Genomic DNA, 23,837 nt, shown 5'->3' with positions numbered 1-23,837 from the left:
ATAATTTAATACTGAAACAAAAACTCCAAGAAGAAAACAGGAAAAAATCTCCCTGACATGGGCGTTGGCAATGATTTTTTTGGACATGACACCTAAAGCACAAGCAACGAAATCAAAAATTAACAAGTGAGACTACATCAAACTCAAAAAAAGCTGTGCACAGAAACCATCAACGAAGTGAAAAGACAACCTATGGGATAGGAAACCTTAATTTTAATAATTTTCTCCCAAGGACTGTTGACACCTTGAGGCCATGTATCTTCAACATAAAATTCATGTTTTAGCATGATTGCTGTGGTGAATAGTGTTTGTTCCTTTCAAGTTGGAAATGACACTTAGGACAGAAGATTGAATGTTCTCAACAAACTTTTTGATAATTCACCAACTTTTATCTCATTGATCTTTTTTTTCAATAAATTTATTTATTTTATTTATTTATTATTTTTGGCTGCGTTGGGTCTTCGTTGCTGCACGTGGGTTTCTCTTGTTGCGGAGCACGGGCTCTAGGCACATAGGCTTCAGTAGTTGTGGCACACAGGCTCAGTAGTTGTGGCTCTTGGGCTTTAGAGCGCAGGCTCACTAGTTGTGGTGCACGGGCTTAGTTGCTCCGCAGCATGTGGGATCTTCCCGGACCAGGGCTCAAACCCATGTCCCCTGCATTGGCAGGTGGATTCTTAACCACTGCACCACCAGGGAAGCCCATATCTCATTGATCTTGTTTGGATCAACCAAATAGGTATGAGTAAGTGTTTGTGCTCTTCATAAGATAGTGCTGTGATGTCTGGAACTGACTTAAATACTTCAACAGTTCAGCGAGATGTTACAGGTCCAAGTTCCTTGCCCCCGCTGCCATGCCCACCTGCCAATACCTGAGGGCCTGCTAAGTGAATTTTTACTGACTTCCTAATGACTTGCTAAAAAGCATGATGAACGTTAGCAATGGGCTCTCACTGACAGAGGTAGAAATGTGGTTTGCTAAAATATTTAAGATACTCCCTACCACTGCGTGAACAGTGTTAAGACAGTCAAGGTATGTGGACAGGCCAAGATATTTTGAGACACACGCCATCCTGGTACTAATAGCGTTTAGGTTCCAGGGAGGCATTAGGCCTGCACTCTTCGGAAAGGCACTTGATTCCTTATAATCGTTCCTGTAAAAGACCGCTGGTGTAGGGAGATATGATTGTCTGATGCTGACAGCAAGGATACCAGAATCCTGACCCTATTGTATCACCTGCCGTGAATGAGCTTTTCATGCAAAGTGTTGCCTTAGCACCTAAAACAGCAGAGATCTGGGACTGCATGGAGCCTGGAGAAGAGGCTGTATGAACCTTAGGGGACTGCATCAGAATAAAGGCTTATTTAATAAATATCCATTCACGTGAATTTGGTCTGAAACTTCAGCCAGATTGTCAGGGATCGGCTAACCCTCACCCAACTCAAACCTCAAAATAGGTACTCAAAATGGGTAAACTATTTTACCTACCCAAGAGAACTTCAGAGTTTATCTTAAAGAACTTAAGAGTTGTGCTCGATCAGATTGATCAATTTGCAATAGTTAGCAATGTACCTTCACACATGCCTTTTGTGTAGGTTTATGCAAGCAAAAATTAAATAAGTTGGGACTACTCTGGTGGTGCAGTGGTTAAAAATCCGCCTGACAATGCAGGGGACACAGGTTCGATCCCTGGTCTGGGAAGATCCCATATGCTGCGGAGCAACTAAGCCCGCGAGCCACAACTACTGAGCCCACGCGCCACAACTACTGAGCCCACGCGCCACAACTACTGAAGCCCCCGCGCCTAGAGCCCATGCTCCACAACAAGAGAAGCCACCGCAATGAGAAGCCCGTGCACTACAATGAAAAGTAGCCCCCGCTCGCCGCAACTAGAGAAAGCCCGCGCACAGCAACAAAGACCCAATGCAGCCAAAATAATAATAATAATAAAAAAAATTATTTTAATTAAATGTTATTCTAATACAGCGTTGTCCAACCCTCAGGCATAATTTTAAATTTCTTAGTAGCCCCATCAAATAAAAGAAACGGGTGAAATTAATTTTAACAATATATTTTATTTCACCCAATATACCCAAAATCTTATTTTATCATGTCATCAACATTTTAAAAGCTATTGATGAGATATTTTCCTTTTTTCCAGGCTAGGTCTTTGAAACCTAGTATGTATTTCACACTCACAACACATCACATCGATTTGAACTCTGCATTTTGACCCCTCCCCAGCCTCACATGGCTAGTGGCCCCTGCGCTGGACACGGAAGGTCTAGAGGACTGATTTTAGACACGTGGACCATCTTGTCTCCCTCAGTGTCTCCTGCTCTAGGGGGAATCCCACAGCCCTTTCAGCCTCTAATTTCCGGTTACCAAATCCTTTCCCCTGAAGACTCTGAAATCCCTTCATGGATACCAAGGATGCCAACACTGGGCAAACAGGTGGGGAGGGAAGAAGGGAAGGACCCCAAGACCCAGAGCCGGTTCCTCACTCGCAGCCCCTGGACTCTCCTGCACGCTTTCCCCGAGGTGCCGCCCACTTCTCAGCCCTGGAGCTGGGCCTCCGCTGTCCAGGCTCAGCTGCCCAGCATGTGCGAAAATCACACCCTTTAAGGGACCCACCCATGGTCTGAAGTATTATTTTTAAATCAGAAGTAAAAGAATGAACCAAATTATTAAAAGGGATGCATGTCTCCAGGTACAGGGCTCTGAACTAAAATAATGTGAAATCCGTCTTTGGGTGTTTTAGCTTCTGGGCTCATTCTTTTGATAAATGAGTTAACCAGTTGCTGACTTTTGATACGCTCTGCCTTCAGGAGTTTACCATCCTGGGGGCTTAATGATGGGTCCTCAAATCCTGTGTCACAGGGATGGTCACACAGAGTACAATGAAAACACAACAGTATTGTCCTTGTTTCAAGACCTGTGCTGCCCGACTCCCCCCCCCAGCCCCCGGGAGAGCAGAGCATTACTGATACTCTTGTGCAAACGCCCCAGGGAAGGTGGGGGGCCCCTTGGAGGTCCTGGTGAATGGCTTTCTGAGTTACTCAGGACTGTCACATAAGCCTGGGGAAGCCCCTTCATGAGAGACATGGTGAAGGAAAGAAAGCCTGGGTGTCTTTCCAGCAGTGGGAAAGGGCTGAGGAACCAGATAGATCCTGGGTAATTTACAGGCCTTGGGAAGGACAGAAACCAGGGCAGTCCCAGCAATCTAAGCAGCTGGGGTCCAGGGCACTGCCCTTGGGATGACCCAGCTCCAAAGGCATTCATCTCTGCCCCCAGGAGGCACATCTCTGAGAGAGAGCTGCGATTGGCCCACATGGTCACATGACTGTCGTCTTGCCGACAATCCTCCTAGGACCACACTGACCGGAAGGAAAATCAGCCCCACCCCCTTGAGGCAGGGTGGTTCCTTGTGAAAGTGATTCTCAGCTCTGGGGATGGGACACTGCTGAGTGGGTGTGGCTAAATCCGGGGCAGAGGCGAGGCAGTGCTGGGTGGAGACCTGAGTTTCACCTTCACCTTCGGGATGCTTTCCTACTCGCCCCACTCTCGGCCCCTCAAGACTGCTGAGGATGGAATGGGGCAGGGAATTCTCAAACATCTTAATTTTTACCAAAAATTCATCCACAATTGATACACAATTACCGGAGCTGAAAAACTGAAAATGAGGTTTCAAGGACCTTTTGTGTCATTACTTATAAAGGGATCGAACACTCAAGATTTTAGAAATAGAAGGGATCCTGGGACTTCCCTGGTTGCGCAGTGGCTAAGACTCCATGCTCCCAATGCAGGAGGCCCGGGTTCGATCTGTGGTTGGGGAACTAGATCCCACATGCATGCCGCAGCTAAGAATTCACATGCCACAACTAAGGAGCCCTCGAGCCGCAACTAAGACCCGGTGCAACCAAATTAATTAATTAAAAAAAAAAAAAATAGAAGGGACCCTAAAGGTCATTGGTCCTCAAACTTTTTAAAGCCACATGTGTCATCCTTCAAACAAAATATCCCAGGGAAGCCAACATACAGAAGGAAAGCAGAGATGTGCTTCTTGAAGGACATGACGGGGGGACAGGAACGCCGATCGGCTGGCAACCCTCTTCCCTCAGAGGCCCTTCAGCAAATCCACGGAACCCGAGGACTCTGACAAACGCAGCTCAGAAACTGGAGTCTCACCTCACGGACGGGGAGATATCGCACCAGTGGGCCGTTCAGCTAGTGAACAGAGGTTAACTGGAGATAATGGGAATGCGATCTTCCCTCTACTAGCCAGGAGTTGAGGGCTGAGTGCTGACCCTGTCCTGCAAGGTGCTTGCTGTCTGTCCCCCACCTCCCTCTCAGGGTCAAGCCAAACAACCACTCTTAGGTCCCATCCGCCAACCTTTAAAAGAGTGATAGTAACAGGCCAGCCCACATCCGTCCTTAAAAGAGAGAGTAACCAGATGCTCTGCAAGCACATTCTCTTGGTTTGAAGACAATCATCTGATAAATTGCCCGGGAAAACTCCCAAAGGTGAGTAGCTGCCGCTGGAATGTGCAGTTGCTGATACGGGGAGAAGAATTCGTTTGGAAGTGTTTTCTTTTGTTTGCACTAGAACTCAGAAATGTGTAGACGCTTGTGTTTTTATTATGCTTTTGGATGCTGTCAGCTGCATTTTCAAAAGCTCCACCAGCCGAAGCGTCTAGATTTTTCCAAATCGAGACTCTGGGCCAATATTCTAATTTTAGAAAACACTCCAGCCCTGATACTGTGTATGTTTTCATCTAGGCCAGTGGTTCTCAAAGTGTGGTGCCTGGACCACACCATCTGGAAATGAATAGGAACATAAAAAATCTGGTGGATCCCAGAACTACCGGATCAGAATTTCTGGGGTAGAGGCCCAGGAATCTGTGTTTTAACACGCCCTCCAGGTGACGCTGATGCACAGGAAGTTCCAGAACCGCTGGCCTAGACGATTTTTGAGAAAGTAACTGAAGAAATAACTAGAGCCCAATATACCCTTGAAAAATCAGCCTTGCCAACCCAGTCACAGAGATGCTGGAAATCCATTAAAAACCCAACTGTCTGTATCCACACGCAGCCCCAAATCCAGCCCAACTAAAAAAATAAACAAAAACCAAAAAAACCAACTGCTAAAGAATGGGTATTCAAATTCATTAAGATTTCTAGTTAATTAGGGTTTGATTTAAAAAAACACCTACTTCAATCCTGGACGCCAAAAACCTTTCCAAAAATGTTAGAGTTGCTTTCCTTCCAGGGCTCACGCTGACCTGGAGGAACTGGGCACGTCCCTCCACCCTCCACCTTCCCTCTTCCCACCACCTCGCCTTCCTCGACTCCACTCTCACCCTCTGCATCCTTCCTCACGCTTCCTCTGCCTTCTGTTCTTCCAGCCGCCCACCGCCAGCCTCCTCCTAAACTCTTCTTCCCCAGATGGCTCTCCTCTTCTCCAGAAGTTCATTTCCAGCCTCAGAGGAATTCCTGGACGTATGAAGGCTAGTAGCCCTGAAATCAAAAGCTTCGTGCCCCATCCTTTCACCCCCTGAACTCCCCTGCCTCTTGCTCCTTTCCAGACACGTTTAAGATACACGACTTACACGGAAAAGCACATACGGCAGCTTTAGGTATTTCCTAAAATTGTTTTCTGGTGAAAGCATTCGACTAGCACCTACATCATTTTCAAATTGGCGATATACATAATGAGTCCTAGAGATTAGCCAAACCCAAATATTTTAAAGTCATCAGTTCTAGGGACTTCCCTGCTGGTCCAGTGGTTAAGACTCTGTGCTCCCAACGCAGGGGACCCAGGTTCAATCCCTGGTCAGGGAACTAGATACCACATACTACAACTAAAGTTCCTGCATGCTGCAACTAAAGTTCCTGCATGCTGCAACTAAAGACCTGGCTCAGCCAAAATAAATAAATACTTTTTTTTAAAAAATAAATAAATACTTTTTTTTAAAAAAAAAGTCATCAGTTCTAATAACTTTTAATGGAGTATAATCTGTAAAAATACTGAATCACTATGTTGTACACCTGAAACTAATATAATAGTGGGAACCAACTATACTTCAATAAAAAATTAAGAATAATAAACAAAAAAAAATGTTAATGGACAAAGATAAAATAAAAGTCACCAGGAATGCTTACCACATCCAAAGGCTGAAAATGTGAATAACTTTGGCCCGAGTATGTAAGTAGTATGTTGAGGAATTTATTTCATTTCAAAGTGCATAGCGAGGAGTGGCTTGCTTTAACTTACCTGGCTGTTAAAAATACAGGCACTCTGTTCTGGAGGTTTAATTACATGGGCAGTATACATAGATGGCAGCTTTATGAACATGGTGGCAACCAGTCCTGTCCATACATTGTGATGTTTTCCAAGCCAGATTCAAAGACTGGGTCAGAGATTCCTAGTGTACCCCATTTCACACGGCCACACGCAGGGATCAATCCCTTCCAAAGGGACCAAAGGAAACGGACATTAGGCTGCGTTGACAGTAAAAACCCTGTTGATGTGATGTCTGTAGATATTCAAAGCTTTGTCAACTAAAATCAATGATATGACCGACAGCCAACAAGATGTGAATTCTACTGTACCATTTCACCTCCTTCTTCTCCAGTGACCGTCTCAGTGGACAGAGAACCTGAAGCTCCAGCTGGCTGACCCTTGAGGGGCTGTCTTAATGTGAGTTTTCAGAAGCAGACCCCGAGGCAAGGACTGGGAAGGGGTCCCTTATTTGAGAGGTAATCCCAGGAGCACCGGAAGGGGTGGGGTAGTGACACAGGGAAAAGAACAAAGCCAATAAAGGTGTGGAATGAGCGGGTTCCCACTGTGGGCAATGGGCTCAGTCCTGCTGGGCACCCCCCAGGAGACTGGGAAACTCACCTCTGAACTGTCGGGACGAGGGGTGGGCCAGCCAGGGACTCAGCCAACCCCTCCTGTCCCCCAGTGGCTGAGGGTCGCCCCTGGGGTGCTAATGCCCACACTTCTGGACCGTGCCCCCTGAGACTGCAGACGTTCCCAAGCCAGACGGATGCAGGAAGCTGCCAGCGGGCCCAGCATCTCTATGTGACATTGAGGGCGGCCTGGGGGGATGGACAGGGCACCAACATCTAGTGGGAAGTGGCCATCTTCACCCAGAGACTCCGGCTCTGTGTCTGTCTCCTGAGAGACAGCGGTTCCCTGACCGTCCTTGGGAGGGAAAGAACGAGCCATGGACCCAGAGCACCTCGTTCTTGCCCACACCTGCCGCGGGTGGGCTGTGGGTCTCTGAAGTCGTTTAGCCTCAGCAAGGGTGAGTTCCCCCCTGACAGAGGGGCGATCGGACCGGGTCATCTGAGGGTAAAATAAACAAAATCCAAAAGGCTGTTCCGAGGCTCCCGTGAGCTAGTGCAGGGACCTCCCGATTCACTGTATTTGCATCCTGTGTCTGTGATTTCCGCTACATCCAAAATCTTCTACTATTACTCACCCCGTATTTTTTTCAAATTGATTCATGTTTATTGACATGCATTTAAAAAGAAACTTATTTTTTTAATGTCACCTGCTCTAGAGAAAAGGTAGTCATAAAAATAAATTCACAGCTATGAAAAAGCTGTCCCTCCGTGCACTTCCACTCCTCCAGGGGTACGCGGCCCTTCCCGAGAAAACTAAGCTGGCATCCATCACATCATATGACCTGTAATAACAACTGTAACAGGCAGGTCACGTGCATTATTATGTCATTTAACTCTCACCAGGCATGCAGACAGACACCTGCTCCTCTGGTGGTGGGAACTAGCATTGCTCCCATTTTCCAGACGGAGAAGCTGAGTCTCAGAGAGATGAAGCCTCACAGATACTGAGCGACAGCGTGAAGGGTCCTGCTAGCAGGCTGCCCTCCTGTTCTGGATGGCACAGTCCTTGTGGGGAGAAGTGTCTTTCCCTGGACCTGGGATCAGCCACGCCGATGCCTGTGCTGCCCCCGCCCGCCCGCATGCTTGGTCCCATCTTTCCCCAGAACCTTCGTAACGTTCTCACGGGACTCATACCCCAATCGTCCACACGCTACATCACAGTATGACGGGGGGAAATGGTGGGATGCCTTTCCCTTATTTTCCATTTTCTTTCTACTGTCTTATTTTTCTACTGGGAATAGGCATTGCTTTTGTAATAAGAGAGGAAAAAAAAAAAACCGGAAGATTTGAGCTTGTTTTTAAATGCAGTGTCACTTGCCACCAAAGGTAAAAAAGAAGGACTAAGTTCTTTCTCTCTCTTCTTCAAGGAATGCCCAGGATGGCACCATGTGAGCAACAACCTTAGGGCCCAGTCCAGAGAGAGCCCTGCTTGCAGGGAGGACAAATAGTCACAAAGCAAAACGAGGTGGTGCTGCGGAGGGGCTGAACTGGCACCTAAAGGTGAAAGGTGTCAGGTGCCCCTGTTCCTGAAGGCCTCGGCCAATAGACAAGACGGCGGCCCCACCTGACAGCCTGGAATCGCCACCAAAAACACAAATGGGGGTGAGCCACAAGTGTCAGCTGAAAGCTGAGTGAGGTCAAATGCTAATAAGGCCCCAATCCTCAGACTTCCAGCAGGCCTTGGGTCCTTGCAACCCAGCTCAGCACACGGCCAGTCATGAGCTGTGGGCTTAGGGCTTCCCTGCAGGACCCCCTCCCCGCCATCTCTGTGCTCACCTCTGTGTGCCCATCTGTTCCACTGGCCTGAGACAGTCCAGCTTCTAACAATCGACCTGCGTAATTACTGACAGCATCTCCTTCACACAGTGTCCCGAGTTGGACAATACGTTAGATGCTCACAGAAATATCATACAGTCAGTAACATACACAAAGCAAAATTCAGTGTCCCTAGAGTGTAGTTCTGACTTTCCCACCGACTAGCGGAATAATCCTAGACAACAGACGTTGGACGAAGCCAGGAAATTAGTGGCAAACATTCCGAGCTAACCCTGAGCTAACCCTGACCGTCTGAAGTTGCCTGGGGTTCCATGTGGAGAAGAATCTTATTTTTTTTTTCATTTATTTTATTGAAATATAGTTCATTTACAATGTTGTGTTAATTTCTGCTGTACAGCAAAGTGATTCGGTTATACACATATATACATTCTTTTTCACATTCTTTCATGGTTTATCACAGGATATTGAATACAGTTCCCTGTGCTCTACAGTAGGACCTTGTTGTTTATCCATCCTATATATACTAGTTTGCATCTGCTAACCCCAAACTCTCAATCCATCCCTCCACCACCACCCCCCTCCCCCTTGGCAACCACAAGTCAGTTCTCTATGTCTGTGAGTCCGTTTCTGTTTCATAGATAGGTTCATTTGTGTCATATTTTAGATTCCACATACAAGCAATATCATATGATATTTGTCTTTCTCTTTCTGACTTACTTCACTGAGTATGATAATCTCTAGGTCCATCTGTGTTGCTGCAAATGGCATTATTTCATTCTTTTTTATAGCTGAGTAGTATTCTGTTGTATATAAATACCACATCTTCTTTATCCATTCATCTATCGATGGATACTTAGGTTGTTTCCATGTCTTGGTTATTGTAAATAGTGCTGCTATGAACAATGGGGTGCATGTATCTTTTTGAATAAGAGTTTTGTCCGGATGTATGCCCAGGAGTGGGATTGCTGGATCATATGGCAACCAGGTGGAGAAGAATCTTAAGGCCACATTTGGGCGCAGCAGGGAAGGGTGATGGATTTTATCAGCAATGAGGTTAAGGGTAGAGAATGGGGAAGGGGGAAGGCAGCCAGGTACACTGAACAAGCAACCCTTCAAATAACCAGTTCCCATAGGTCCTTCCCCTCTGACATCTGAGCTCTGAAATAATCAGAAAAGGATAATGCTTATAGCTCTTTGCCATCCCTGGTTTTGTCCAACCTCTGTGGTCCACAGTTATTCTGCTATCTGGTAGTCAAGTTCTCCTGGCTACAGCAGAAAATCCAATCAGTTAGGATGGTGATGGAGGATCCAAAGAAGGAAACTGCCCCTGCGAAGAACAACTCCACCCAACCTCTGCAGGAGGGTCTCCAGCAAGAAGCTAAGAATCCTGGTCCCTCGCACATGGCGACTGTTCATGCTTCAAGAGTGAGGAGCTTGAGGGTAAAAGGAAATTTTGTCCTCTATTCTCTTGAGACTTTCCCTGGGGAGGAGTAATCTCAAGACTCTTAGCCAACAGGATAAGGTAGCATTTCATCCAAATAACCACTGCCCAGAGCAAGTTCCCTCCTAAGTTTGGTGCAAACAACAGCCAGTCTCTGTAACGCTGGCCCATTTTGATAGCCAAGCAAACCAATGAGCTTAACCATCTAGGGATTTCTCACGAGCTCATTTAGCTTGTGGTAGAGGAGTGTGTGTGGGTGTGTGAATTCACTCACAAAGATTTAGTTGAAATTACAAAGTCAAGAAGGGGAGTGACACACAGACATAGAGAACAGACTTGTGGTTGCCAAGGGGGAGGGTGGTGGGGGAGAGATGGATTGGGAATTTGGGGTTAGCAGATGCAAACTAGTGTATATAGGATGGATAAACAACAAGGTCCTACTGTAGAGCGCAGGGAACTATATTCAATATCCTGTGATAAACCATAATGGAAAAGAATATGAAAAAGAATGTATATATGTGCATAACTGAATCACTTTGCTGTACAGCAGAAATTAACACAACATTGTAAATCAACTATACCTCATTAAAATAAATTTTTTAAGAAAGAAGGAGAATGACAGCAAAAGAAATAGGGAAATCCTGAAAGAACACAAAGAGGCAGTGTGTGAAACAATCATTCAGCCATTTAGCTCAACTTTGTCGTGAATCTATTCAAACCCAAGGACGGGCTCAGCTCACCTTGTTTAGCCGTTTGAGCATTTCTTTCAGCAGCAGCTGACACTCACACTCATTTTCATACCTGCAGATGGGACACAGAAGGGAGAGTTGGGCAGCTTCCGTGATCTGGTACGTGTGGTCACACAATCAGCACTCAATTAACCTGAGTCCTACCCCCTCTCATTAAGGGAAGCAGGAGCTGATGCTGCATTTCGGAGCCACTCCTTCCCAACCTTCTCCACATCACGGCACACGTAGGAAGTGCCGCCAGTGGCACCATAGATGGAGCAGGAGTCTCCCAGCCCGGAGTCCCAGCCCCAACCCCCCAGCGCCCCCTCCCAGCCACCCAAAGATGCAGGAATCAGATCCCAGCACACCTGTACCCCAAGTGCAGCGGCAGCACAGAGACTGGGAGGCTGTACTAACGATCTATTACATCAAACACCACTAACCTGACCTGGTCCGGATACCCTATCCTATTGTATTTATCATCATGTGTCAGCTTTTCTGGATTACGCCATTTAATCCTCACAAAACCCTGGAATACAGCAGCTCCTGTTACCCCGTCGTGAAAGATGAGGAAACCGAGGTTGAGAAACTGGCCCGAGGCCTCCGCAGGTGCTCCTGGCACTTCACCTGCATCTGTGAGGCCTTGCCCTGCACACCAAGGGCCTCCTGTGGGGTGGCAGGCAGGGCAGGCTGGACGGGTCAGAGAGTCAGTGCCCCTGGGAGCAGCCTGCAAGCTCTGACGGGGCGAGTGGGTACGTACACACCCCGGCTCCCTGGCCCTCAGCTGGGACCACTGAGGTGTGCTCTCCACCCCGCAGGTGGCCTCCAGTGGCCATGCAGGTAACTTGCCGGATGATGCACTCAGTGTTGGCTCCTTCCCTTCCTGCCTGACCTCCTTACTCCCCAGCTGGTGCTCCCTGATGCCACCTCCCAAATAAGCGACTTTCTCAGGCTCGGCTTCAAGGACTCCAAACTAAGAGAGGGGTGCAGGACTCAGATGTGAGTCTGACAACAAAACTGTGTCCTGACAGCCACACCATGCTGCCTGGGTAGAGCAGGGACACCCTCAAGGTTAAACATACACAAGATTAATAAAGCAGCAGATACTAGGAGCAGGTGTATTTTTTTCTCCTAGTCGACTTCTTCCCTGGACTTCTAAAAAATGGTAAAGATCAAGGAAGCAGAGAGACCCCAGAAATCATTCTGGTCAGAACGAGTTTCCCTCTAGGGGGAATTTCACCCCCTGAAGAAAAAGAGAAAGCCCCTTCCCAAATGACCCCTGACCTCTTTCCCTGCAAGCTGCCCCCAATATCCATTCGAATAGGACTTAGAGCCCGTCATGTTTGGTCGCCACAGGGCTGCCTAGTAGGGAGACTGCATTTCCCAGCCTTCCTTGCAGCTCAGTGTGGTCCTGACCAATGGGATGTAAGCACGTCTGTGGCCCCTTCCAGGTATCTGCGGTAAGAGATGGTGTAGGTGTGTCCTTCTGCATCCCTTCCTCCTGCATCTGAAACATGGATGCCGCCTTCTTGAAGACCACACAGAGCCTTCTGGGCCTTGAATACTGTAGGGTGCCATACTAAACTGTTAGTCCAGACCTTACACAAGAAAGAAACACATTTCTGTTTGGATAAGCCAATGTCAATTTGGAGTTTACTTGTTGAAACTAATCCTAATTAGCACTCAGCCCAACCCACAAAGCATCGCTTTCTGTGTCCCTGTAGACCCATGCCACGGGTTCAAGTCAAGGACTTTATACCGTGACAGGTGCTGGGAAACCATGCCTCAGAATTAAAAGTCTTGACCTCAGGGAAGAACATGAGGTATAGGAATGCTGTACTAAGTGTTCCCAGTTCTAGAGCCACCTAAGCAGCTCAGCTATAACCAGTAAGCAAAATATATTTGCATCAGTTTACTTTTCACACCAGGATGTCACATTTAACAGTTTCTTTTCTGTGTGGCTCTAATGGAGCCAGAAATGATGTTTTTTAATGGTTAATTAGCTTTAAGAATAAAACTGTTAACAAAATCTAATTTTCTCATTGCTTTTTCCTGCTAGAAACATCCAAGAATTTCTGTAGCTTAAAAACATATTTAATAAACAACATATTAATGTGATTTTCATGCTGTAGACAAGCCTAGATATTTTATTACAGACAAGTGATTTCATTATAAAGAATCCATTGTAAGAATTCATGATATATTCATATATTCATAGAAGTGAATATAAAAGTGAATTCATAAAGTGGGAAAAACCACTTTGGCTTCAATTACCTGATTGTTTTACAGGATTATTTTTGGTTTTCAGCAATTTGGATAATTGACTCTATTCATCATTGTATTTTGGTAGTTTTGTTTTTATTTGTATTTAGTTTTTATTTTATTTAGCCTTTGTTTGATGTGCTGAAGACCTGATTTTGAAATTATTCAACTATCCAGGTAAAGAACATGCCTAACAAGGCTGCATATACCTTCCTATTTCTGCATTAATTTCACCTGGTTCTGGCTAATCATCACCTCACCTCTGGAATTAAACCAAACTCGGTGCGTGTACCCATGCATGTAGATGGCTATGATTTTTATAATGATTTTCAAATCCCACTACCCAAGTTAAAACATCAAAACTTCTCCAAGGGGGCAATGGGAGGGAATAAATTAACGAGAATTATCAAATAAATCACAGAGCCTGAAGGGTCGGCTCCACGATGGACATACAACTCAGAACCAGGTGAAAGCAGGAAGACTCAACACGGCCGCTCCTCCAGCAAGGGCTCCTGGGAGTCATGCTTGCCCAGCCAAATCACAGCTGACTGTGGCCCAAGGACCAGGTAAAGGCCATTTGGGGATCTGAGTTATTCTGATGACCCATGGAACTGCCCTGGGTGTCAACCAGCATCCACTTCCATTTTCTTTAGGGAACATGAGCTTAATATGAATGAAGTCCTACCTTTGGGCCTCACTCCACAGGAGTCCAAGAACAGCTTCTCTCTAAGACACAGTGTTCTGGAAAGGGTATGGGCCTAGGGTGAAAAACCCAAGTTCAAGTCCTGCCACCCACAGGCCCTCTGCAAGCCTCAGTTTTCCCTTGAAGGGCCACAGGGATTTTTCAGGTGCCTTCTTCCAGCTGCAAACCTACTTCTGTGGATTAAAACCAGAAACAGGGACTTCCCTGGCGGTCCAGTGGTTAGGACTCCATGCTTCCACTGCAGGGGGCACGGGTTCGATCCCTGGTCGGGGAAATAAATCCCACATGTGCAATTTGGCCAAAAACAAAACAAAACAAAAACAAAAACCAGAAACAGAAGGACTGATGGGAATGGAATCGATGCTTATGATCTGATAAATATGCTCAGTACCCAATGCTGAATACCCTGCCCACGACTGGGGTTGAGAATGTGGAACTCAAACACAAAGCATGTTTGAAGAAAACCCTCTTTCTACCCTAGACCAGAGGTTCTCAAACCTGGCTGTTCACTGCAATCACCAGTGGAGCTCATTAAATATAAAAAACCTGGGCCCCACTTGAGGTCCAGGATGGGGCCTGCACATCTGTACTTTTAAATTAATTTATATAATTTTTAAACAGATAAATCTCTTACATGGTTAGAGAATTTTTTAAATGACAGAAAAAGGTAAAAGTCTCTCTCTCACCTCTGCTCCTACTTCCTTATCCCCATAGGTAACCAGCGGTATTAGGTTTTTGTGTGTGTGCTTGTGTCTTCTTTTTTCTTATGCAAGCAAAAAATCTCTACTCTGACCCCCATCTTTTTAAAATAGATGATAATAACACACTTTTTTCACAATTGCACAGTATTCCATTGCATGAATGAAGCACAATTTTATAACCTGACTCCTATTAACAGGCCTTCAGGTTGGTCCCAGGCCTTTGCTATTGCAGATCACACTGCAGTGAATATCTTGGTGGACATGCCCTTTGACACCTCCTGGAGTGAGTATCAGAGGGTAAATTCCCTGAAGTGCCCAGCTGAATCAAAGCGCACACCCATTTATCACCTGGAAAGATGCTGACAAATTGCTGAGCATCTTTTTTCTTTGAATAGCTTTTTGGGTGATTTTAACACATTATTTAGTCTGTCAAAAGGGGGGACATTGCCCAGGAGCAGGATCTCTGAAACTTCAAGGTCGTTAACTTAAACGACGAATCACCTAGGGGTCTTTTTCAGAGTCTGATTCAGGAGCTCTGGGGTGGGCCCAAGAGTCTCCATTTTTAACAAGATCCTGGGTGATGGCAATGCTGCTGGTGCACGGATCACACTCTGAGGGGCCAGACACTAGCAGGCACACGCTGAAGCAATGTCCAGGTGTCCGCTGTGATGCAGTGAAGGCCGTTAGACTTAGCACGCTCAAGACTTGAATTCCAGTCCCAGTGCAGCGATCCACCAGCTGAGGGACCCTGCCCCCAATCTCTACATTGTCTGAGCCTCAGTCTCCTCATCTGTAAACTGGGCGCAGTACCGTCTATAACAGGATGAGGCTGTGAGGATTAAATAACATCGACACGTCTCAGAAACACTGTGCCGAGCAGAAGGAGCCAGACACATAAGAATATGTCTAGAAGATTCCAGAACAGGCAATAGTAATCTATGGTGACAGAAATCAGAACGCTGGGTGCCTCTGCTTGCGGGGACTGGGGAGAGGGAACCAAAGGCTGGGAAAGGGCAGAAGGTAACTTTCTGGGGTAGAGGAATATCTGGCTTGTTTTCGTAGTTACATTGGTATCTATTAATACATTCGTCAAACTCATTGAGCTACGCACTTAAAATCTGTGCATTTCATTGCATGTAACTTATATCTAGACTCTAAAAGACATTAACAGCAAATTACACCATTTCATGCAAACCGTGACGTGCCACCAAAATGGAAGCTAGTCCTATCTTAGGGAGATGCAGCACGTGCGTGCCTCTGCCGGGATGAAGTCACCGGTCGCCTGGGCCCGGAGACGGCCCTCCTACCTCCGGCGGCAGCGCTATCCCGGCCCGCGCTGCCTCGTTACTCCCACGGCTGCGCTTACTTGCTTTGGAACTCGCAGAGGGCGCGCTGCGCCTCTGCGCCCTGGCGCTCCAACCGGTTGCGCTCGGCCGCCAAATCCCGGGCACGCTGGCGGTTGCCCTCGACGTGGCGGGCGAGGGCATCCTCGGAGCCGGCCAGCTCATCCAGGCGCTGGAAGGCGTCCAGCTGCCTCCGCAGGACGACGTGGCGCTGCTCGAGTGCCCGGGCCCGCTGGACGTGGGCGGCCACGCGCTCGCCGAGCCCCTGCAGCTGCGCTAGGCTCGGCGCGGCCGCCCGGCCCTCCACCAGGCTGTCCGGCTCGGTGGCGCGCGACGCCTCCTCGGCGCGCTCGTACTGCTCCTTGCGGGCCTGGAAGACGTAGCTGCGCCGGTACATGACTCCTCTGCGGGCGAGCGTGCAGCCGGCTCCCGGAGGCCCCTCGTCGAGACAGCAGCGCGCTAAATAAACATCGGAGGCCCCTGGCACGCCGCTGGGACGTTCCAGAGCCGATCAGCTGTTGCTCAGCGCTGCGCCCAGCCTCGGGCAGAACAAAAGAGCGGTCGGCCTGCTTTTGTGCGCTGGATTAGCGGCCCATACAGCTCTGGGGGTTGTAAGGTTACATTGGGCAATGTGGTTTTTGTTCCGTGATTGTTAAAGCCCGTTGTTTTATGAGTAAATGGAGGGTCAGGAGGACAGGAGAGGCATGCCTTTCTTTTGACTGGTTCCACTGGGAATTGTGAAGGAAGCCCAAGGGAGCTTGTTAAACTTGGACTAGTCGGAGAGCCCAAGGACCCCTGGCTTTGTCTTCTCTCTCTTTCAGTCAGGCTGTCAATGCCAGAACTGTTTAACAATACCATTTTCTTTTCTGATTACTTAAGCAATTCTTTTTCGTAATTGCAACATGACATTCAGGACCCCTCCTTATATTAGGGGTTCTTAACCGTGGATGCAAAATCAAATGGCACCTCTGGGTAAATTGTGAGGTGTATTGCAAGTAAGTTCTTACTGATACTTGTGCCTGTTTGTAACTAATCTCTTCTTTGTACAATAACTCAGAAAAGTTGTCCTTATTATAATATTATCCTGACTCTCATGGATTCTGAAAACCTTTCCAGAGTAGGAGATACAAGCAGAGCTCCATCAGGACATTGGCATAATCGATTCTTTGAACCAAAGAAAAAATTCTTAAAGATTTGATAAATTGGCCAATTCTCAATTACATAATATAAAGGAATTTTTGTTTTGCCACTATGTTTCATTTTAATTTGTATTATGGAAATAACAAAGCTAGGCTTTGACAAACTTAAAAGTAAATTGTGGGTGTTGAAAGAAATGAATAGCATCTGATGAGAATGCTCCTAAATATAAATATTTTGTCCTATCTCCAGTTTTAAAAATCATTATCAAAAGCCTGTTTTCATAAAAATAAGGATTAGCAGTGCCATATAATTAACTCTATGGATTGCACATAGTATACTACAAATTAAAGTCATAGTTATCAAAGATCAAGAAAATTACACAGATCTTTGTTGGTTTCTCAGAATTTATTTTTTTCTCCAAAAGGACTATGATAATGGATTCAGTCTGGAATGAATCTATGTAAGGGCCAAAGTTGTGCTGGCGGTGTGGTTATTATTCTATTTTGCTGTCTTAAGCCATTTAAAAATAGATTTTATGATCAAATCAAGGAGCATCAATGAGTATTTTCTAAGGTATGGCACACATATACCATGCTGATTGCATGGTAAATTGGTTTCAGGCTTCCTAGAGAGCAAAACCAACATAGGACAAGAATAATTTATAAAAAAATCATTCATTCCCTTTGACATCATGTATCAGTCAGCTATTGCTACAGAACAAAATGACCCCCAAACTAAGCAGCAGACAAGAAGTCTTTATCACTCTGTTCCAGGTCTGCAGCTCAGCTGGATAGCTCTCCTGCAAGCTGCAGGTCTTCTGATCAGCTGGTGCAGCTCTGCTCCAAATGTCTGTCATCCTCCTAGACCTAGCAGTGACAGAAGGATGAGAGCAAGCCCAGGCACACAAGATCGTTCCAAGCCCTTGTTGGCATCGCGTCCGCTAACATCCCATTAGTCAAAGCAAAGCCCACAGCCATAGCCTCAGTCAAGAGGCAGGGAAGAGGCATGGCTCACCGAAGGCCATGGCGAGGGTGTGGTGTGGAACTCTGTCACAATGGAGTGAAGCACTGGGACCAGCAACCCAGTCTACCACTCATAGAAATCCCGTTTGAGAAAAATAATAAACTTCTAGGAACATAACAAAAGAAACAATATTATTTCCTTTTAATCCAATGGAACAAACACTTAGAAAATATCTACTCACAAAGCATCATCTGGAAGAGTTAAATACTGAACAAGGTCAAGTCCCTACCTTTAAGGGGCAGGAGACAAATTCCTACTCAACGAATGACGACACAAGGAAATCTGGGATAAGTTCTAAAATAGAGATGGTAATAAAACGCTGTGGTTGTACCAAGGCGGCAGCAGGGAGCGGTGCGTGAGCAGGTAGGGAAGTTGGAATCCCAGGCAGAACAGCATGAACGAGGTGTGAGCCCAGTGCTCCCCAAACGTGGTGAGGCCAAATCGAGGTGGGCATGGCAAGAACGGTCCCACAAGGGTAAGTTCGAAGGCCTCCCATTAGTGGTAGTGGATTGAACGTGGGCATGATCTCTACTCCCTCCCCCAAGCCCCACCAAAAATAAGGAAGAAAAGAATACAGTGGACAAGATAATGTCAACAAATTTTCAGGAGACTGACTTAGCACAGTGGAGAAAGCTAAGAAACCTAAGTGTCTCGGGGGGATGGGAGAGGAAAACAGCTGGTTCATGCAAGAGAATCTCAGAAATCTTAGGAATTGGATGTACCAGATATGGCAAAAGATGGAGGTGAAGGGTAGCATTACCGAGTCCAAGCTCGTACTGCTCACCACATGACAGGCCAATAAATAGAGAGGAGAGTTGTTGGGGGAACGAATAGCGACTTTATTCAGAAAGCCAGCAGCCTGAGAAGATGGTGGACTCGTGTCCCAAAGAACCATCTTCCCAAGTTAGAATTCAGGCTTCTTTTATACTAAAAGGGGAGGGAGGGTGGCTGGTTGTTGCAATCCTCTTGGTGCCGGAATCCTTTGTTCTTGCAGCTGTCCAGATAGGTCTGGTCACAATGCTCCTATAAAACTTCAACAAGTAGTATTCTCCGTCTGCAACTTTTTATCTCTATATGAATGGAAAAGTGTTATACCTTTAAAGGTCAGAGCCTTGAGAATGGGTTCTCCTGTGTATTTCAGGCTATAGGCAACATTCTTTTACAAAAGGTGCAGAGCCCGCATGACTAAGCCCCAGCAACAGAGCACAAAGGTTAGAGCTAAAGGAATAGATTCAATATGGAGTCAGGTTTGTTCTCTGTTACAGTAGAGCTGAAACACAGGAGGGTTGCCTGAGAGTCTGCATAGGAGCAGTTAGAATTTCAGATCTCCTACCCTACCCTGCACAGCAAGGCAACCACCCAACGCGCATCATGACAGGAGACTGGAAGTTATTCTCCAGTGCAATTGAACAAGAGAGGTCTTGAGTTCAAGTTGCCAGGCACAGCCAAGGGTAGAATGATGGCCAGTTGAAGCCGGTGGGAAAGAGAGGCAGCTGCAGGCAGTGGGAGGTGGGCCAGCAAGTCCATCTGGTCCCAGTATGGGCACTGGTAGAAGGGGGATAATCACTTACAGAACGAGGGTCACCATACTTCCCAGTTTACCTGAGACCATCCACGTTTACACCCTTTATCTCAGTGTAAGTGTAGGTGGCACCCACTCTCAAGAGTATCGTGGTTTGTCTGAGAAGGACACAACAAACATCTCATCCTGGCCCTGGATGCATAGCCTGAATCTAACCATATAAGGAAACATCCAGACAAACCCAAAATAAGGAACATTATTAATAAAAATAGATGGGAACAATGTTCTTTAAAATGTTAATATCATAAAAGACAGACATGTGGAAAGATTCCAGATTAAAGATGTGACATCCAAATGCAGTACTGATCCTAGACTGGATCCTATGCTGGAGGAGAAAAGATGCTGTAAGATCATCACTAGATCCTTTGGCAAAATCGGAAGATGGACGATAGATTACACCTGTATCAATGTTAAATTTACTGAAGTTTGTGACTACGCCAGTGTTAGGTAAAATAATATCTTTATTCTTAGAAAATAGCCTCTGGGGACTTCCCTGGTGGTCCAGTGGTTAAGAATCTGCCTTCCAATGCAGGGGACTCAGGTTTGATCCCTGGTCCGGAAACTAAGATCCCACGTGCCACAGGGCAGCTGAGCCCCGCACACCACAACTACTGAGCCTGCGCATTCTGGAGCCCATGTGCCACAACTAGAGAAGAGCCCGAATGCCGCAACATAAGATCCTGCGTGTCGCAACTAAGACCTGATGCAGCCAAATAAATAAATAAATATTAAAAAAGAAAAAGAAAAGAAAATATCCTCTGAACTATTTAGGGGTAAAATGCATGATGTATGTAACTTACCCTCAAATGATTTTTTAAAATTACATGTATAAATATATACATAAACATAAACATTAAAATGTATAGAAAGAGAAGGAAAATGGGGCATAATAATAACAACAGGTGAATCTGCGTAAAAGGTATGCGGGTGTTGTTTGTACCATTCTTACATAGTTTGAGATTATTTTCAAAAACATTTGTGAAAAGTGTGATCACCTTATATATTAAGCACTTTGCGGTGTAGACATCTAAGAAATATTACTTGCTTTACTTTATAGCCGACTAGCTACATAAAAGCAAAGAGAGGGAGAGGGACAGAGGGGAAATGGTTTAGTCAACTGTGCAAAAATAGGAGAAAATGGTCTATAACCATTGACCAATTTTACCCATGTGGAATATGTGATGACATAAGTGAAAAAGTTTATAACAAACATGAAGGGGAGCAGATAAAACAAAAAACCAGATGCATAGTGATTACAGTCATATAAAAACATACATATAATTAGAAATTAGTGTAATATGCCAGGTTTTATGTTCATCACATCTTTTTATTTCCATTTCAAGTTGTTTCAATACATGACACTTTTAAATTTTTTAATTAACATTTTTGTCCACTGAAAAAATAGGCATAGATGGTTTGCCTTTTAGTCAATTTCATACTCTAGAGGTTTAAGCCTTCCCTTTCAGTTCAGATACATTCTGAGTTCGCTCTGGGCTTTTTATAGACATAAAGGGTAGTGAAGGGGTCCCTGCCGTCTACTAGCTGTGAGGCCTTGAACAATTCAGTTAACCTGTTTTCTGAAAAGATGGAATTGAGCTAAGGAATCTCTACCATCTTGCTGCTCGTTATGGGCTGAACTGTGTCCTCTAAAAATTGTGTCCCCCAATTCCTCAGAATGTGACTGTATTTGGAGACAGGGCCTTTGAAGAGGTAACTGAGATAAAATGAAGTCATGTGGTTTGGTCCTAAGAAACATGACTGGTGTCCTTATAAGAAGAGGAGATCAGGACACAGATAGGAGCAGAAGGGAAAACCACGCGAAGACACAAGGAAAAGACAGCCGTCTACAACAAGCCAAGGAGAGAGGCCTCAGAAGAAACCACCCTGACGACACCTTGATCTCGGACTTCTAGCCTCCAGAATTGTGAGAAAATAGACTTCTATCGCTTGAGCCACCCAGTCTGGGAAAATTTGTTGTGGTAGCGCTAGCAATCTAGTAGACTGCCCAAACATTCTGATCCTGCACGGTCTCCTATTACGGTCCATCCTTTCCCAGGACATACACATGTCTGCCACAAGAGGGCCACGCTGCCCTTAAAGTGCCTCCTGGCCCCCAGGGCCACTGCAGACAGCAGGGGGGGCAGCTGGGTGCACAGATGCACAGCTGGAAGCCTTGCCACCAAACTGGATCAACTCAAAAGGCGAGTCACTCTGGAAAGGCTCGTGTTGAGTAAGGTGGCCAGCAACCCCGGAGTGAAAGGGCAAACCTCTGACCACCCCCAATGCCGGCTCCCTTAGACTGGCCTCCCCATCAGCTGTAAAGCAGGCTTGGCTGCTCTGTAAGTGATGCGTCGACACAAAGGAAGAAACACACTCAAAAGCAAGGCTCTCTCTCCAACTGCACACATGTTGTGGACGCTGAAGGCCTTCTGGAAAGTGAAGCCATAGATTCACTCACTATCGAAGCCAGGAGCGCACTGAGTATCCACCTGCTTTTCTCAGGGTCCAATACAGTAACCGAAGCAAATATCAAATTTGATGACAGACGTATTTCTTGTGGTTTTTGACTGATGGGACCGACAAAAGGCATAACAACTAAATGCAGTGCATGATCCTGAATAGGATCCTAGACCAGAAAAAACAAACAAAAAAAGCTATCCTGGAACATTATTGTGATGATTGATGAAATTTGAATAGCTAGCAATATTATGTGTTAAAATGCCTAATTTTGATAATTGTTCAACGGCATATGAGAAGATGACCTTGTTCTCAGGAAATACATGATGGTTTAAGGGATGATTAGGCACAATATCCAATTTACTTGCAGTGCTTCAGAAAATAAATAATATATATGCATATGTAATAGACACACATACAAATCAATGTGAATAATAAATAAAACAGAGAATAATAAAGCAAGTAGAGAAAATTGCAAATAATTGGTGGATTTAGGTAAAAGGAATAATGGGAGTACCCTATACTATTCCTGAAACTTTTCTGTAAGTTTGAAATTATAACAAAAGAAAAAGCTACGCTCCAAAATCCCAAACACCTCTGGAAAATTTGTGCTGAGAGTAGATGCTTCTTAATGATAGCAAGAGAATGCAAAAATGCTCCTTTGATTCACCAGATGATATCATGGTCTCCACAACCAGGATTTCACTGATGACCAAGGCAGGAGTTTAACACACTAGTGATGAAGGGGTTTTGAGATGTATCTGGACTCACCTCCCCTGAGCACCAGATGACGGGGCACAGCCTTGGAATGTCGTTGAGACACTGTCACACCTACTCATTCATCCTCACTCTGGTTATGCATGAAAAGTGGCCATGCCTGTGACCTCAGGGATGCAGCAATGAGTCACGGTCCCAGCAGGTGCCATCCTCAGGACCAGGTTTGGAGAAGTCTCTTTCACAGTTATAATTTCTTGTGGCTTTCACTCTAGCCATGCTATTCATATTTCTGCTCTGTGCTTCTCTTGAAGATATCATTAAACAGACCTACTGCCATGCTCAAGTTGGGTCAGCCTACATCTGAACCACCCACTTTTCTTTTGGAAATAGATTGTCAAGTGGTTTGATGTATCATTGAGCCACAGTTGGTCAACTGGCATGCTCATTTTGCCCTAAAAGGAAGATGTTCCAGACCCCAGTTTGTACCAATAGGAAATGGATCACAAGGAATTAGGCACAAACATCCATGAAGGCATTTCTAATAGAACTACACAATCACAGATTTAAACCTACATCTGGTATACCCACTGTTTTTATGGGTTCATATCTACTTCCTTATTGCTATCAAGAGGAACTAATTGAACTATGTCACAAGAGAAGATGTTCTATCTTCTGAAGTTTACCAACTTCTCAGCTTTGACCTGAAATTGGGACAGATGATATCCCAAGCTATTTTATCATCTATTTTCAGATTCTGCACTCAGGGATACTAAGACTGTACATTTTAAGCCCTAACTTTCAACTCTCAGACCTAAATTCCACATAAAGTTTTCTAATGAAAGTTCTAATAATGGCTGGTTTGAAGAAGATTGCCATTGTTTGGAAGGCACATAGTGTTACTGAGTCCAAGCACATACTGCTTGCCGCACAACAGCCAATACATTGACAGATGAGCTCTTAGGCAAGGAATAACGACTTTATTCAGAAAGCCAGCAGCCAGAGAAGACGGTGGACTCGTGTCCCAAAGAACCATCTACCCCAGTTAGAGTTCAGG

At 45.6% G+C, this 23,837-nt stretch overlaps 1 protein-coding gene across 8 annotated transcripts in view; it reads right to left on the bottom strand.

The window, feature by feature from the left end:
- Positions 1-23,837, bottom strand: part of BFSP1 (beaded filament structural protein 1) — a gene marked incomplete at its 5' end in the record, with an annotated part of 66,872 nt that overhangs the window by 21,634 nt on the left and 21,401 nt on the right. For 5 of the 8 annotated variants that reach the window (XM_082361516.1, XM_082361513.1, XM_082361517.1 and 2 more), the window contains one exon: positions 10,868-10,928. The exons of 1 other annotated variant lie outside the window; for it this stretch is intronic. In XM_082361516.1, the coding sequence (XP_082217642.1) occupies positions 10,868-10,888 (21 nt within the window). Of the gene's footprint in view, positions 1-10,867; positions 10,929-15,887; positions 16,262-23,837 lie in introns of those variants that run through there. 2 more of the 8 variants (XM_082361511.1, XM_082361512.1) reach the window with 1 other exon arrangement.

This window comes from Balaenoptera borealis (genome assembly GCF_965194805.1).
Source record: "Balaenoptera borealis genome assembly, chromosome: 16".
NCBI lineage: Eukaryota > Metazoa > Chordata > Mammalia > Artiodactyla > Balaenopteridae > Balaenoptera > Balaenoptera borealis.
This window is presented reverse-complemented; position numbering and strand designations above follow the sequence as displayed.